Consider the following 18,341-nt stretch of genomic DNA (forward strand, 5'->3'; position numbering starts at 1 on the left):
AGGGTTGACTTTATGCCTACAACACCATATCTTTGTAATCTCTTACAATCCAGTCCCTGGCCTATAATCTGGAAGGGTAGGACCCATGGATGCGAGCAAAGAGCGATGTCGATCTCTCCTGCTCTGTATCTTTTTTGAGGTACTGCAACTCGTCTTTTGAGAATGTGATGGTTTTTGCGGCGACCGATGGAAGCGGACGAGGATTGGCTAAAGGCAGAGCCATCGTCAATTAGGGGGGAAAGGACGATTTGAACACTGTTGGGCACCGTCCGACTAACAAGTTGCTAAGGAAGAGGGTGAAGGGGGTCTGAAATGAGGGTGAAGGTAGAGGGAGGAGATGTAGAGGGAGGAGATGAAGAGGGAGGGTGAGGATGAATGGAGGGAGAAGGGTGAGGATGTAGGGAGGAGGGGAGGGGAGAGGCAAGCTAAAGGGGGGGGAGAAGAAGTGAGGGAGACAGAGGGGGGGGGGATGCGGGGAAAGGGAGGTTGCAGGGGCGAGGGGAGGAGGCGGGGGTAGGGGGCTGAGGGTGAGGGGGAGGGGGACGGGGGTAGAGAGCGGGGGAGGGGGGGCTGAGGAGAGGGGGTAAAAGACCAACTTAGGGCAGCTTTAGAAACACTCTTCGAGGAGTTCCACCCTCCTCTCGAGAAGAGATTGATAGGCAGCCAGTCATGTGGAATGACTCGATACTGGATGAGCATGGCAGATCACTAGGAGCTTCACATTATATGCAGTGGTGTAGATGGGAGAGGGGACCTGCTTCTATAGTAGGTGCCTGAAAGGCGTTTAGGTAGCTTCTAGAGGATCAGAGACTCAGTTCTGTCAGCCATCTCAGAGGGAGTGCAGTCAAGATGCAGCAGATAGAGGCAGCCATACTAGCAGAGTGGATAGATACAGATGATTTTCCGATCCTAGAGTCCACTTGGTTGGGAGCTATGAGGACGGGTATAGATCATAGTCTTGCAGGATGCACTTGAGGAGACCTTGGTCTTTGATGTTTAGTCGGGAGGCAGACTACTCAGATCTTCAAGTGATATTCTTTTGGAGGTTGCCTTACAGCCTGTTAGGATTGCAAGTTACATGGAGTGGGGCACGGATTCACAGTGGTATCTTGATCTCGACACAAGCATTGGTTGACAAGACACGTTTTGAGGCATTTTATGGGTACAAGCCCAAGGTGAATCATTTTAGAGTCTTTGGGTCTGTTGCATATGCTTTAGTACCGATCCAAGCTTGATGATAAGAGCACCAAATGCATCTTTGTGGGGTATAGCACTAAAAGCTGAGGCTTTAGGCTTTATGAACCAAATGTTTTGTTTGTCGAGCATGATAGCTTGCAGCCCGAGTTGCCTCCATATATGATGATACACCTCTAGACATCATTCAATTTGAGGATGATGCTGATTTGGGTTCTCTAGTTCTCTCTACCTCTCATATGGAGTTGCCTCCATATGATGATACACCTCTCGACATCATTCAATTTGAGGATGATGCTGATTTGGGTTCTCTAGTTGATCTTCCCTCTACCTCTTAGACTACCGCAGGGATGCTGATTTGGGTTCTCTAGTTGATCTTCCCTCTACCTCTTAGACTACCGCAGGGATGCCTCATGTTGAGGGTTCTTTTTCCTCAAATGGTTTAGATTTGCAGCCAGCTCAAGGGGAGGGACTTCCCAATATTTGGAAGCATAATCAGCGCCGTGCAAAGGATGTTACTCCATATGCACTGCGAGATGCTATTCCCGGTGGGACAGCTGAGAATTCAGTTCCTAGATGGGCTAGGTTGACACTTGCAGATGCCAAAGATCAGATTGTATTGTGGAGAACCAGGACCAGCATCTCTGAATCCTAAGAAGCATGTGAATTTTGTTGGAATATGAAGCCAAAGTGAGTCTAAAGTGAGTGTTCTAGATAGCGTAGGCATGGTTTTATAGTCTAGTGAGTCCTAGACATGCCACGTGTCATATTGGGAGATATCCCATAGACATTGTGACTTTTAAGAGTCTAGTGGCACACTATATAGTGTTGTACTTGTCTATTGTCTAAAACATCAGTCAACATCAAGCTATCTACATGTGAGTATTTTGGTTATCATTGCCTAGCACTTGTTCATATTTCCATTCCGTTCCTAGTTAGCTTGGCATTCTCCTACCGCCATGTCTCTTCATATGGTATCGGAGCCATGTTCCTAGCCCTGCTCTCTCTTTCCCTTTCCCTTCCAAGAGGTTGAGGTGAGGGAGGCCAATGAAGCTACTCTACCTCCTCCTCCTTGCAAGGCTGCCCTCTTCTCTCCTTCCTTGAGCTCTCTTCTCCATGCCATGATCTGCCACCTCTCTTCTCCTTCCTTCAGCTACATCTTTCTGTGACCTATGGACGATGTGACGCTTCTATCCAAAGCTAGAAATAGAATCATGGCTTTGTGTGTTCAATAAAGTTGTAGAGGATTTTGAGTACTACAAATTTCGTTTTTACATCATTGCAATCCGAGTTTTCTGTGAAAAGTTACAGCCCTTGCAAGAAGTGACAAAATTTATTCCCGCACACGAATTTTGTTCTGGAGCTCAATGATTTGACAGCCCAAGCATGATGCAGCCAGCTCAACGTGGAGCTGTCCATCCTCTTCATAGTTGACCTCTCCTCCAGCCCGCCATTTGTTCCTTCTACCCGACATTCTATTGGAGCTGCTCCGAGAGCTTGATGTGAGCTCCAAACACTTCCCAACTTCTCTAATTACTGCCCGATTGTCCTTGGTGCCCGAGCTCCACTTTTGACCGACTCTCTGAGTGCTCGTTACACCTCCGGCCTATACTTCGACATCAGTGACTCTCCCTTAGCCATTTTGAGAGTCACTATGTGAGTGCTCCATCTAGCTACCCCATGGACTTCAACCACACATCTTTTGGGGCATTCCTGCCTAGTGCTTCTTCGACATCGTCATCGTCTCGCAGGGATGTGCACACGTGTGCAGTGGCTACTTGGAGGACATCTCTTATCATAAAATATCTATTTTTTTATTACTACAGCTTGATATATTTTGGGGTCCTCTGCCCTGGGTAGTCTTCCTAAAATGATATGTATTGAGTGTTTGGTTTTCATTGAGTCTAAAGGTCCTCTGCCTTGGATATAGTCCTCCTAAAAAGATGTATTGGTTTTCCTATTTTGGTGTGTGGCTTTCTAACATGTCTTGTTATGAAGCCAAGGGAGGCTGTACTATGGGAGCCATATGTATTGGCTTTGGTAGGTCTCGTTATCAGGCTCGGCCGAGTTTCAGGATGTTGGTGTATTCCTAGACCTATGAGCTAGTCATGTAGCCATGCTATAACGTGAGCCTCTAAGCATGTTGAGTCTCAAGCCATGAGAGTGCTTGGGTCAATCTCTAAACACGCTCAGACTTTAGTCTCTGAGTTACATTGGGTGCACGGTTTGATGACTGTCATTGTCATTTTCTGTTCTTGGTTCCATTCCAGTAGTCTCTCACCTTGCCTTCATGGGGGGGTGTTGGAATATGAAGCCAAAGTGAGTCTAAAGTGAGTGTTCTAGGTGGTCTAGGTGTGGTTTTATAGTCTAGTGCGTCCTAGACATGCCACGTGTCATATTGGTAGATATCCCATAGACATTGTGACTTTCTGGAGTCTAGTGGCACACTATATAGTGTTGTACTTGTCTATTGTCTAAAACATCAGTCAACATCAAGCTATCTACATGTGAGTATTTTGGTTATCATTGCCTACCACTTGTTCTTTCATTTTCTTGCCATTTTGCCTTTCCATTATGCTTTCCATATTTCCATTCCGTTCCTAGTTAGCTTGGCATTCTCCTACCGCCATGTCTCTTCAAATTTTGCTCTCATGACCCAAGTAATGGAACCTAAAATTGAGCCTCATTGCTTTGAGGTTGCTTAGGGCAATCTGGCATGGCAGAAAGCCATGGAAGCTGAGATTAGATCCATTTACATGAGACTTAGTTGATGCGCCCATTGGCAAGAATGTGGTTGGCACCAAATGAATCTACAAGGTAAAGTTTCATACAGATGGTATGGTTGAGAAGTCCAAATCCCGTTTAGTTGCCAAGGGGTATGCATAAGAAGAGGGGATAGATTATGAGTAGACCTTTGCTTCTGTGGCCAAGATGACTACCATTTGCTCTGTCATCTCTCTTGCTGTGTTTTATGGTTGGTCTATGTAACAAATGGATGTCAAGACCACCTTCCTCAATGGGTATCTTAAGGAGGAGGTCTATGTGCATCACCCACAATGTTTTGTTGTTCAGGGACAAGAGCACAAGGTATGCAAGCTCAGGAAAGCCTTGTATGGACTGAAGCAAGCCTCGTGCATAAGATACATTAGTTTTTGCTGTCCCAGGGCTTTGTCTACACTCATACAGAGCCAAATTTATACGTTATGCAAACAAAATCAGATTTGGTAATGCTTGTGCTTTATGTCGATGACATCATACTCCCTAGCAGTAATTTGCAGCAGTGCAGTCCGTCTTATGTCATACTTTTGACATGACAGATTTGGGTCTCTTACACTACTGTCTTGGCATAGAATTTTGGCAAACCCAAGGGGGGATTTCTATGTCATAGACAAAATATTCGAAGGGGTTGTTGCAGAAATTTAAGATGGAGAATTGTAAGGCTATGGCCACTCCATTGGAAAAGGGAATCAATCTGAGTAAGCATGATACAACTGAAAAGTTTGATGGCACATTGTACCGGCAGTTGGTTGGCATTTTGATCTACTTATGCTCCACATAGACAGACATTGCCTATGCCACAGGTCTTCTTAGTCAGTTCGTGCATTGTCCGAAAGCACACATTGAAATTCAGCGAAGAGGGTTCTCAGATATGTACAGGGTACACTTTCCTATGGGTTGCATTATGCTCTGGATGGTGACATATCTCTGAGCGGTTTCACCGACTCAGATTGGTCAGGGGACATCGATGATCACAAGTCCACTTTTGGCTATTGCTTCTCATTGGGCTCAGTGTGCATCTCGTGGCTCAGTAACAAGCAAGACCGCATGTCTCTCCTCCAGTGAAGCAGGATACAAAGCTGCAAATTCAGCCACTATGGAATGCATGTGGTTAAGGAAGCTTCAACATGACTTGCATCACACTCAGGATGGTGACGCAACTCCGATTTTCTGTGACAGCTAGAGTTGCATTGCTATTGGAAACAATCTTGTATTTCATGCCCACATGAAACACATTGAAAACCACTATCATTATGTGTGGGATTGTATCACAGATGGCTTCATTTGTGCTTTTGAGATCATTCTAGAGTACTTCAGCCATATCATTGAGGGGGGATTTGTAGAGATATTTACAATGATATCTTGGTGTAGGATAGAGTAGGACTTAGTCTATTTTAGAGTTTTAATGTGTTCTAGTACTTGGACTATATATACCAAGTACTTGTACTTCATTTGGTTGAACATTTGAGTTGGAGTTCACTTAGGTTTGCTTCTTGTTCTCTTGTGTTCACAATCCATCTCCATTCTTGTTCCTACATGGAACACTACTATTTGGGTCTTTGATAAGCCAGTTCATAGTGTCAACTCATATAGCAACTATAGGATTCAAATGCAGATGGGAACATCCTCGAGGCCAGGAAGCACACCCGTTGACCATAGTGGGATAGTGGCCCCACTCAATGATGTGGACTTGGGGTGAACTCCCTTAGCAGCCACAATAGATGATAAATACTTTGAGACACATGAGAGAGGCAAGATGTAGGATCCAAGAAAGAGCTAGTAAATACCCAGGGTGGAGGCTGAAAATGCCACGTCCACCTTGAAGCAAAATCAGAGAAGAAAGGCAGTCCTCTCCATACTTTGAGAAATATATCCCTCCTAGCATAGGCTGCTCTCAATGGCCCCTTCATGCTTGCCCAGATGGCCATCAAAGTATGTATCTAAAGCTGTTTCTGCCTGCTCGAACATGAGAAGCTATAACGGATGGATCTCAAGACCCCATCATTGAGGCGGCACTTTTAGCCTCTTCCCTGGTTTCTTTTCAGTTTTTACTGAGATTTTCTATTGACCCCTTTCATGCCATACATGATTACTTCTGTTTCAAGCTTGCTCTTGCGGATTTCTTTCATACTTAATAGAAATCTCTTTCATGATCAGAAAAAAGAAACCGTAAAGGATGGTGCATGTGCCCTTCTTCTCATACTGGCAAGCATCTTAGACAATGGCATTTGAGTGAAACCCGTCATAGGGGAGATAGCTTGAGTAGCAAATGCACACAAGGTTCTTGCTAGGTTTTGGTCCTAGCTCTGGACTAGCCATAGAGGTAGCTCTTGTCATCATTGCACAAGTGTCGAGGGACGATCCATAATCAACTATAGAGCTTCCTTATGGCATAGGAGATTTACTACTTCTCAAGATCATAGCATAGATGAGGAGAAGGTAGCTTGGATCTTGGGGGGAGTCACACTTTTCACATAGACATGGTCTCCCATGCCTACTTGTTGAGTGGGGAGACAACCCATATGCCAAGAGATACATGAGAGATACATGAGGCTACTCCTCCATCCAAGTAGATCCCCTTGGGTTTGCCAAGAGATACATTATGCTACTCCTCCATCCAAATAGAGCCCCTGAGTTTGCCAAGAGATACATTATGCATGCTCCAAGCAGATTCAACTTGAGGCCATTCTCGTCAACAAATGGGTGGACAGAATTTATGCTTGTGATCGACTTAAGAGAAAGGCTTTGAGGGATATAGGGAGAGTACTGAGCATTGTGAGCATTTTTCCAAGGTATATAGGGTTCTAGGAAGACTACTGAGCATAGTGATTATTTCTGCAAGGCTAATCTGTCAGATCTTTTTCCACCATACTAAATGGTGGCACCTCCTCCCAGATTTCCTAGTGAGTTAGAATCTGGAGAAGCAGGCTGCAAGGCAGATAGATTTCTCCTTTTAGTGCCTCACATGAATCTGTTATCAATTTTCATAGCATATAATAGATTTTTTTGTGTGAACACAAAGGTACTTTATAAAGCTAAGTTCTTCAAATCCCAAAAAAAGACAACAATAGAACTATGATGGGAATAAAGTACCTTCTTGTTAAAATATTTAGTCGAGGGCAATTCTCACGTACAGGAGAAACCATTTTCTCTGCCATCTTTCTATCATGTTCAGTTAACAATAAAACAGTCTGTTTTCTGCAAAACAAGGTTGGTGGATTTAACTAAGAAAGAGTTCTCTCCTGATCCAGATTATGTATCGAAGAAATGCCTGGAAATTTTGGTTTCTTGTTGCTAGGCATAACATAACCATGAAAATAATTTTATCTCAAAGGTTACAGATCCAAAAGTTAGAAGTAGTACTGTGCAAAGGTTGATCCGTTTCGGATTGCTAGTTCTTGAGACTTGTTCAGCTGCTTCAGGACTGTGTTAAGGTGACTGTTTATGCCACAAATTACAATATGACCTTCCTCTATGACTTCGGAATGAGCTCCTTCTCTCAGCCACTCCATACGACTCTTCAAAACACAAAAAATGGTCCTTCATGTGGTTGCACAACAGCATATAACATATCATTCACAAAAAAACTACATAGAGTGTGCATCTTCAGTCAGCTAATTGGTGGTATTTCCACAAAACTCCCCACAATGACATTATCATTTGTTCCCCTACCTGTCTCAAGCTTTGTAGATCTCTGGAACAGCACTTTAAATCCTTCTGTGGTTTTACGACCTACAATCTGGCCTGCCAAATAGTTTTGATGGTAGTGCTTTGATATAGAATTTACCACAGCAATACAGAAATAGTTTCTCCTTATACCTATCACGATGTATTTTCAAGTATTTCACATTCAAATAAAAACCTGGCCCTGAGGAGGAGGGGTACACATACTAGGATGCAAGGGGGAGAGGTGGAGGAGAAGGCTAGAGCAACGAGCTTGCCATTCTATACAACAGCAGACCACACCTTACAAGATTGGAGTTTGAGTTACTTTCTACCTATTGTTTCTTCCGTGGCTACATCTTGCTTTCATCTTCAACTATATTTAACACTTCGTCAAAAATATTTATCTTGATTGTATTTGCTGGACTATTTTTCTGGGTGAGATTGCACACATAGCTCCAGGAACATGACACACCTTCTTCCTCAAGCAACCAGAGGATGGGAGTAACACTTTCCCAAGTGTTTGGTCCACCCTTTAGAACAATTTTTGTGATCATGGTAGGGGATTCCTCTTTTGTAAGAGGTTAGTTTGGGTATGCACCATATAGAAAGCATATCAATAGTTGTCCAAGCTTATGCAGAGCACCAACGTGGTCCGACCTTATGCAAAGCACTAACGTGGAAGGGCTTAGTGCGAGAACTCAAGGTGTCCTAAAAGACTCAAAAAAGGGTCTTTAGAGAGAACAATTAGGTTAGTCTTCTCACAATGGAACACTAATTAAAAACATGTCTGGCCTCTCAACCCATGCACATAGTGAGACTACCTTGGAAGTTGCTATGGCAACTAGCTTGGGTGGAGGTTTTGGTAAACCTAAAATGGAAGTAGTGGTCGAACACCATGTTCTTTTTTTCACCCCCCCAAGGAAAGGACTTCTATTAAGTATGAAGAAACGCACGAGAAACAAGCTCAAGGCAGAAATACATCATGCAAGCATGAAAATGAACACCCTAAAAGGTAATAAACAGCTCCTCATACTGAACAAGAGAGTGAGGCTGAAAGTGCCATCTCAACCCTGCTATGGACTTCAAGAAAAAGGGGAAGCCTCTCCATTCCCTCTACGAAAAAAACCCTCCTGTGGCTAGGGCTGCCCGTGAAGTACCCAACTGGCCATTAGCGTATGTATAGTATCTGTCTAGATAACAGCCAATATGTGAGAAGGATGGACTTGTGACCCATCCAAGGCCGCCCTGTTCATGATATTGGGTCAAACGGAGAGGAGGAGGTAAAAGCTAGAAGAGTGTGAAGAACCAAGGGAAGCAAAAAAGGAGGAGGGCTGGTCTAAGGATGTATGTCTCCCCATGGCCGGCAAGAGCTCCTCATAGTGAAGGAGCATCTGGTGGTAGGGGAGAAATGCTGCCTCAACACCAAGGGGTATGCTCAAGAAGAGGGACTTGACTATGAGGAGACCTTTGCTCTGGTAGCCAAAATGACTACCATCCATTGTGTCATTTCTCTTGCTGCAAATTATGGTTGGTCGGTCTATCAGATGGATGTTAAGACCCTGTTAAGACTGTCTTTTTGAATGGAGATCTCAAAGAAGAGGTCTATGTGCAGCAACCCCAAGGATTTGTGTTAAAGGGACAAGAGCACAAGGTATGCAACATTAGGAAAGCTTTATATGGGCTCAAACAAGCAACCCGTGCATGGTATCACAAGATACATCATTTTTTGGTTTCCCGCGGCTTTATCAATACACATACAGAACCTAATTTTTTTGTTTTGCAGGAAAACACAGATTTGGTCATTCTAGTGGTTTATGTGGATGACATACTACTCATAGGGAGTAATACACAGAAAATTGCAGCAATGCAGTCCGCTTTATGTCTGACATTTGACACGACAGATGTTGGGTTTATTGCACTATTGTCTTGGGATTGAGTTTTGGCAGACCCAATTGGGAATATGCATGTCACAAACAAAGTATGCTAAAGGTTTCTTGCAGAAATTTAGGATGGAAGAAGGCAAACATGTGGCTACTTCGTTGGAAAAAGGACTCAAACTTACTAAGCATGATGAGGCTGAAAAGTTTGATGGCACACTTTACAGACAACTGGTTGTTGGTAGTTTCGTTTACTCACGCTATAGGGTTGTTGAGTCAGTTCATGCATTGTCCTACTGTCACACATTGGAACGCAGCCAGAAGAGTTGTTAGATATGTGCATGGCACTCTTTCTTATGGTTTGCATTATGCTTCAGCTTGTGACATTTCTATGAGTTGCTTCACAGACTCAGATTGGTCAGGGGACATTGATGATAGAAGATCCAGTTCCGGCTATTGCTTCTTTTCTCTTTTTTTTTCAAGAATGAGACTTCTATTAAGAGAAAAAACCCGCGAGAGCAAGCTCAAAGCGGAATACATCATGAAACCATGAGGATAAATAAATTCTCTCAAAATGACGTGGAAAAAAACCAAGGCTGAGGCTGAAAGTGCCACCTCAATCCTGTAAGAGTCTCAGAGAAGAAAGGAGAATCCTTCCATTCCCTAAAGAAAGAAGCCGTCCTAGCTGAGGCTGCACGGGAGTCTCCCTGCATGCTCATCCATACGGCCATCAAGGAATGTATGGTGTCTATCCAGATACTAGCCAATGTGTACGAGGGATGAACCTGACTTCCCTCCAATGCCTCTGTGCATTTGGCTCTCCGGATATGCCACGCTGCTATGCTCGCCAGTATCTCCCAAGAGGTCTCCACAGAGGCATGTACAGCTGCAAAAGGAAGGTGTGGTACCACATCCAAAGAACAGGACTCAACCTGATGATGTCGAATTGAAATGGCCCGAGAAGAGTCTTGTCTCTCATAAAAGACCTGAGGCCCAGTAAGAGAAAGCCAAGCCACTGAGCCCCATGTCATAAAGAATGGGGAGTGCACAAAGTAACTGAAAATCTTGGCTACCCCCATCCAAATTATCCTCGCCTTTCTGCAATCCCATAAGCAATGCTGAATTGTCTCCAAAGCAGAGAGGTAACAAGGGCAAGTAGGGTCGGATCTGAATCTAGATCTCCAAAGGTTCACTACAATCCCACCATGGATAGAAAGCCAAAAGAAAAGAGTGATCTTTCTATTCCTGTGGGATTTCCAGAGTCTCCTCCAGAAGCACCTCTGCAAATCCATAGTGATATCAAATGCCTCCCAATGAGGAACTCTGGAAGGTCTCCAACCTCTACTACTGAGCTGGAATCTCCTGGCAAAACCAACCGTGTAGTGAAAGAAGGGGATGCTCTTCTCTCAATGCCCTGCGTCAATCCACTCCCACTCTCTAGGGTCCCACTGCAAATAACTAATGGGAACTCCCCCATAGAGCCAAAGTCTCCAAGATCCAGTGCAGAGAAGCCGGGGGTCTTGGTCAAGGAACCACTCTGAATCTGATCCCTGCTCCAAAAGACCTACAACCCTGATAGGCTGAAAGGCAGACTCAAGCAAGATATCCTCTGTGGACCTGACCAATCTGCCACCATCATGCACATCAAAAACCAAGGCATCCCCATGTGCATCTCGAAAGGCCAAAACCTGAAGAGGAATACCCCCTCTTGTAAAAGCACTTGCCCAAGTGGAGCAACTGAGAGGCATATCATTTGTGTCTACCCAATCCACTGGAAGGGCTGCCTCAATCTGCAAATCCTCCCTACACTCCCTCTGAGATGTCCTGTCAACTGAGATTTAGTCTCCTCTGGAAGCCTCCAGAAAGCTTTCCATGACCCCAGAGATGAGGTAGGTCCCCTCTCCCATCTGGACCATTGCATGTAGAGTGAAGCACCAAGTGGTCTGCCAAGATCATCCAATATACTGTCATTTCACATGACCGATTGCCTATTAATCTCTTCACGAGAGGAAGAAGGAATTCTCCGAAGAGTGCTCCTGAAGCTGGCCTATGCTTTCAGGATAGCAACCATGAGAGGGGGGTGTGCTGCGGTGAAGATCCATCTAATACTACCCATCCCGTCTCCTCCTGAACAAGGTGTGCACGTCTGTATGCTGCTAATAAAAAATGCCTTCCATGGCTCCTGCCCTAGCATAAGTCCCCGCACCACCATCTTGCAGAGTAAAGCTCTGCACTCTAAATCTAGATCAATAATATTGAGACCCCCTTCCTGTGTAGGGAGGATGAGGGTCTCCCAAGCCACCCTGGCTAAAACATATGCTGTGCCATCAAGCCCACTCCAAAGAAAATTTCTGATCGATCTCCTGAGCTCAATGATGCAATCCCTAGAATGGCACTAGCAAGAACAAACAAACCAAGCCGTGGCCAAGAGGACCTGGTTGACCACCACAACTCTAGAGGCAAGGTCCAGCTTGGCTGAGCCCCAAAAAAGGAGCTTCCTCCTGATGCTCTCCAACACGGGAGCAAACTCCTGCGTGGAGGAAATATCCAAGCCGACCTAGCAGCCCAAATATTTGGCTGGCACACCCCTCTAAACCCAAGTGAAACCTATTTCAAGCCCCCAATCTAGAGTGTCCTCGTCATTGATCCAAAATCCATTGGACTTATGCCAATTTATCTACACCCCCGCCGCCAAGCAAAATAAATCCAATGCTGTCCTGAAAGAAGTGAGCGTCTATGGTGTGGCATCCAAGTAAACTGCCATGTCATTTGCAAACTCACTGTCAAGTATCTCCTCTTCCCTTCTGATGGGAAGTCTCAGCCCAAAGATCTCAGCTTGAGATCTAATATAGATACTCATAGCTTCAACTATGAACAAAACAAGAAAAGCATCCCTGACGAACTGATCTAGAAATCTGAAATCTCTCACCCCTTACCCCTCCAAAAAACCCCAATTTACTCTGTCATAAGCTTTCTCAAAATCCAAGAGTAGAATGGCTAGATTCTGGCCACTCTGCATGGCCTACTCTGAAGCTTCCCAAAAGGAGAAGATGTTATAAAAAATGCTTCTGCCATGCACAAATCCTGTCCGAGTGTCATGAATAAGATCTGGGGGAAGGGGCTGCAATCAAAGGCTGATTGCCTTGGCTAGAATCTTGTAACATGCCCCCAAAAGTGTGATAGGCCTCCACTAGGACACTAAATTTCTGCAACCCCCTTTCGAGATAAGGTGGATGAGATCCTTTGTGAGCGACCCGGGCATCTCGCCAGAGTCCCAAATGCCCTACAAGGATGATGTAATGTAGTCTCCAATCATATACCAAAATGCAATGAAGAAAGAAGGGGTGAGGCCATCCGAACCTGGGCACTTGCCCTTGTGAAGGGCTAAAAGTGCAGTCTTGAACTTTGTGTTGGTGAAAGGTGCATCAAGCGAAACATCCATATCCGGTTTCACCAACATAGGGATGCTCTACTAAATAACTTGTCTAGCATCCTCTCTATCCTGTGTATCAGGATCTGCAGCAGTAAGAAGGGCGGCATAGAAATCTGAAGCTATGCGCATGACGTCATCTGGATCTGTCTGTAAAACCCTGTGTGAGTCAATAAGTTAGGATACACTCTCTCTACTATGTCTAGGGCCAAGAGTAGAGAAAAAGTGTTTATTGACTTTGCCACCCATCTGTATCCAGAAGGCCTCCCGTGCATGAAAGGCATACTCTGCTCTTTGATCAAGCAATGTCTGCTGATAAGCCCTTGCTGCAGCAAGGCGCTCCTGAATCCAAGCATCTGAAGGCCGTTTCTGCTCTTCCCTTTGCAAAGCTGCCAATTGCTTGCGAATACCAATCTCACGTTTGAGAATATATCGTCTCCTAGTACTAGCAATTGAGTGGTAAAAGTCGCTAATACCAAAAAGGGCAGCAACTACATGTGATGGAGATGGCTGCCTACCCTGGACATGAGAAACCGGAATCCTGATGCTGGCAGACCGCGGCCTCTCAAGTGAGGCTCTGAGATAGACAGCACAACAGGAAAGTGGTCTGAAGGGAAAACCCTAGCAACAATGCATAGCGATCCACCTCTGTCTAGTGCCGAATCATCTACGTAGAATCTGTCAATGCGTGCATTAATAGGCATCTGCTGTCTCCTGTTCGACCAAGAGAATAGGAGGGACTGTGGCTTAATAAGAAAGGCATCGTCCAACCAAGTATCTCTGCCACAGTAGTGAAAAAGGAAGGCATCACAAGTCCCCAAAAAAGGCTCAGCCGCTCCAGACTGCTGCTGCTCTCCCCGCTGCTCATGCTGCCCTCCTTCCTGCTCCCCTCCTTGCTGCCCCCTCTGTCCTCTCTTGCTTCTCCTCCCTCCCCTCCCCCCTACCTTCTGCTCCCCCCACCTCCCCCCCCACTCCTCTCCCTCGCTGCTGCAGCCCCCCCTGCGCGCTGCCTCCTCCCCCGCGCCCTGCCTCTTCCCTCCCCTCCCTCCTACCTGCTGCTCCCCCCGCCTCCTCCCTCCCCTCCTTGCTTCTCCTCCCTCCCCTCCCCCCTACCCCCCGCCTCCCCCCCCGACTCCCCTCCCTTGCTGCTGCAGCCCCCCCCTGCGCACTGCCTCCTCCCTCCCCTCCCCCCTACCTGCTGCTCCCCCCGCCTTCCCCCCCCCCGCTCTTTCTTTGCTTCCCCCCCACCTCTCCTGCACTCCTCCTGTTATGCTCTAGTCGAGATAGCATGACCTCGGATAGATCGGTGGGCATTTTCTCTTAGATGACCAACTTTTGTAATAATTAATGTGCGTAATTAAATGGTCAAGAGAAGTAACTGCCAAGGTCCTAGGTGAGGGCGTAATGGCATTGACTAGATAGTTCTAGGAGGGCTAGGGCCTAGGTGCATCTAAATGTGAAAATTGCCAAGGGGCAATTTGTTTTAAAGGAACTCCAAGAGAGGGGTGAAAAAGGATGCATCTAAGTAAGGGCCTAAAATGTGACATGTGGCCAAGAACTATCTAGGGAGATTGGGGTCTCAAGGATAAGGATGAGAAAAGAATAACGAAAAATATACGTAATGAGACGAATCCTATCCCGTGAGTTTGGCTGGGTGGATAATCAAATTGCCATCGCCTGTGACTACTAGATAGTTTAGGATCGAAATTGGGAAAGGTGTTAACACCTCCTCTCCTCTATCCCCCCCTCGTCTCCTCTCCCTCCTCTCCTCTTGCTACCCCCCCTATCCCTTTGCTTTATCTGCGCCCCCGCCGTCAAGCAAAATAAATCCAATGCTATCCTGAAAGAAGTGAGCGTCTGTGGAGTGGCATCCAGGTAAACTGCTGTGTCATCTGTCAATTCACTGTCAAGTAACTCCTCTTCCCTTCTAATGGGAAGTCTCAGCCCAAAGATGTCAGCTTGAGATCGAACATAGATACTCATAGCTTTGGCCACGAACAAAAAAAGGAAAGGAGCAAGGGGACATCCCTGATGGACTGATCTGGAAATCTGAAATCTCTCACTCCTTACCCCACCAATAAGTACCTGGCTGTCTCTTTTGTACTCCCATAGGTTGCTATATCCACACATGGATGAATTTGTGCAGCCTGTTGGAATATGAAGCCAAAGTGAGTCATAGTAGGTGTCTAGGGGGTGTTTTATAGTCTAGTGAGTCCTATGGATGCCACGTGTCATATTGGGAATTATCCCATATGCATAGGTGTTCATATGTGTGTGTGCACTCTTATATAAAAGATGTACTTGTCTAGTGTCAAATCAATCAAGTATCAAGCTACAAGCTCTTTAGTCTACATGTAAGTACTTTCATTTTGATTCATTGCTATAGTCATTTCATTTCCATTTCATTATGTCTCTTTTGAGTATCACTTCCTCTCTCCTTAGCCTACCCTCTCCTTACCCCGACGACCGAACTCGACTAGGCAGCGTGACGTTAGAGGCCAATCATCCATCGCACGGTTTTTTCGACCTCCCATTTGACGGGCCCTCTATGATTGGCCTCTGACGATCACCACATGCATATATATATATTTGTATCTCCCCCCTTCTGCTCCATTTTTTTGTGCCATTTTTTTGTATCATCTGGAGATAGATACACATTTTTGGCACCAAAACTAGACACACCGTCCTTCATAACTTTTTTGAAGAAACGGTTGGCCGGACCGCCGCCACCGTTATGCTCATTGTACTAGCTATCTTTAGTCTCATAGACCTTCACGGTCTCCCGAAGACTTTAATAAAATTTCTTTCTTTCTTTCTTTCTCTCTCTCTCTCTCCACCATGCTCCTTCATATGGTATTAGAGCATGCCTTCCTACCTTCTTCTTGCTCTATCTAGAGGATGAGAGAAACCCGCAAATGGAAGCTCCCCTCTCCTCTAAGGTAGAACCTCCCTTCCCTTAGCCTCGCCATGGTTCCTCGCCCATCAAGTACTCCGATGTCCTATTGATTGCTCCTAGTCCTAGTTTGTGAGTTCAGCTCATTCTCGCATCAGTTCGTGGTTCTCCCTCAGCATTGGCGAACATTCCTCGTCAATTGGTCACCAGAAACTTGTTTTGGAGCAGACCAATGGCTGTTTTTTGACCTTTTGAGGTCCGATTTCAACGTTTTTTGATATTTTGGCACTGCCCAAACATAAACGACCTTGTCCCGCACCATTTCGAGGGAAAATTTTTTCAATTTTTTTGTCCGTACAGTTGTACAGACGCATGTACGCCTATATGGACCTCTGCAGGTGGATGCGCGACAGTGCCAGGAGTCCGTACAACTTGTCAAAAGGTGATTCCGAGCAGTTTTAGGCTATTTTTGGGCATGTTTTGCTCAGATTTAGACTCCCAACATTGCCACATTGCGGTGTTTGAACAGTCAAATATCATTTCTCTGATCTCGGTACACTTCGGTGACCACCTCGATTGATGTACCATTTGATGCCGTCTATTGCTGCTACTCCTGTTCTTGCAATCCACACAAAAACTTGCTCGTGATTCCGCCATAGATTGCCTCTCATACTGCCTTCATTCGAGCTTCCCATTGGTGCTCACGGATCTGATTTGAGTGGCCCACGATTTGCGTCTTCAACTGAGAAGCTCCCTTGAGCGTTTGGTGACTCTCCGATCGGCACATTGAGAGTCATGACGTGATCTCCCTTGGTAGCTGCTCCTATGGCCTTCATTGACATATCATTCAAGGGCATCCTCGCCTGGTTCTTCACCGACATACCTCTTTGCATCAGGATGTGCACACTCTTGTGTGGTAGTTACTTCGGGCTCATGGGTTCTCTGCCCTTGCTATGATGCATAAAATGAATGAAATCTTTTATATGTTTGAGTTAAAGGTTCTCTGTCTTGAGGAGTCCCTCTAAAATGAATGTTTGAAGAGTTAATAAAGGTCCTCTGCCTTGGATTGTCCTCCTAAAATGATGTATTTCTTTTATGGTGTGTGACTCCATGTTTCTAGTTTGTCCCTGGAGTCAAGAGGGGGATAAACTGTGGGAGCCATGTATTGGCATTGATAGGTCTATTTGTTTATCAGGACTGGCTTGAGAGTGAAGGGCGCCAAGAGAAGAGCATCCCCTTATTTCGTTACATAGTCAGAAATTCCTGGAGGTTTCACCTTAGCATTAGAGGTTGGAGGCCCTCCAAATCTCCTCACTGAGATAGTTCTACGATTTAAGCAGAGGTGAGGAAAAACTGTTGGAGGAGGCTTTGGAAATCCCTTAGGAATAGAAAGATCACTCTCTTATTTTGGCTTTCTATTCATGAAGGGATTACAATGAACTTGTGGAGATCTGACTCTACTTGCCCTCAATGCCACGCAACAGTTTAGTCAATTCAGCACTGCCTCTGGGAGTGCAGACGAGCAAGGACGATCTTGAAGGGTGTTGCTAGGTTATTTATCATATTTCATGGAGCACCCTTCTTCATGACTTGGGGATCAGTGGCATGGTTATCTCTTACTAGCCCTCAGGTGTTTTTTGAGGGACATGGCTCAGACTCAACCTTCATTATACGACGACACTCTATGGAGTCATGCTCTCTCCAGGATGTTCCCTTCACTCATTTCAGAGCTGCTCATGCCGCCTTGGTAGACACATCATGGGAGATTCTGGCTAGCATTCCAGCTTGGCATATTTGGAGGGCTAGATGCACAGAGGTGATGGAGGGTTCCCAAGTTCACCCTTCCTAGTCTATGGCCAGTATATGGACTGATACTATACACACTATATGGGCCAGAGGTGTATCATCATATAGAGGTAGCTCCTCACTGATGGACTGCATGCTATCATGCTCTGTAAAGAAAACATCCCTGCTTATGATTACTTTCCTTGTGGCTGGATCATAAAGCCTAAAGCCTCGACTTTCAGTGTTATACCCCACAAAGATGCATTTAATGCTTTTATCATCAAGCTTGGATCGATTTTCAGCCGGTACCAAAGCATATGCAACAGACCCCAAGACACTGAAACGATTCACCTTGGGCTTGTACCCATAAAATGCCTCAAAGGGAATCAAATCACTATATGGTTTATGTGAGGGCTCCATTGTTCCCCATTTTGATAGAATGAATACAGCTTCACATCCAAATGAATTTCTTTATTCTTATGGCCCTTTTGAAATTCTGTTGCATCTGACATAAACCAAAAAAATCAACTTTCACACTGGCAGGATAAAAGGTTGCTGAATCCCTTTCTGAAAGCACCTGCTCTAAAAAACGCTGCTGAGCTCCCCGTCTTGCCTCTCCCTGCTGCCCTCCATCCTGCACCCCTCTCCCCTCCCTCCCAGCCTTTCCCTTACCCTCCCTCCTCCTCTCCCTGCCAGCCCCTCCTCCCGGGCTGCTGCC

The 18,341-nt window shown here is 45.5% G+C and overlaps 1 protein-coding gene across 1 annotated transcript in view; it reads right to left on the bottom strand.

Annotated features, from left to right (window-relative positions):
- LOC147888127 (putative ion channel POLLUX-like 2) overlaps positions 1-18,341 on the bottom strand; it is a 328,483-nt gene that overhangs the window by 242,044 nt on the left and 68,098 nt on the right. The window contains exons 8-9 of the mRNA XM_087393294.1: positions 7,336-7,490; positions 7,066-7,170 (exon numbers count right to left, since the gene is read on the bottom strand). Coding sequence (XP_087249420.1) covers positions 7,066-7,170; positions 7,336-7,490 — 260 coding nt within the window. The remainder of the gene's footprint in view (positions 1-7,065; positions 7,171-7,335; positions 7,491-18,341) is intronic.

This window comes from Dipteris shenzhenensis, chromosome 22, assembly GCF_047967505.1.
Source record: "Dipteris shenzhenensis isolate YYH24624 ecotype China chromosome 22, Dip_SZ_1.0, whole genome shotgun sequence".
In the NCBI taxonomy this organism is placed as follows: domain Eukaryota; kingdom Viridiplantae; phylum Streptophyta; class Polypodiopsida; order Gleicheniales; family Dipteridaceae; genus Dipteris; species Dipteris shenzhenensis.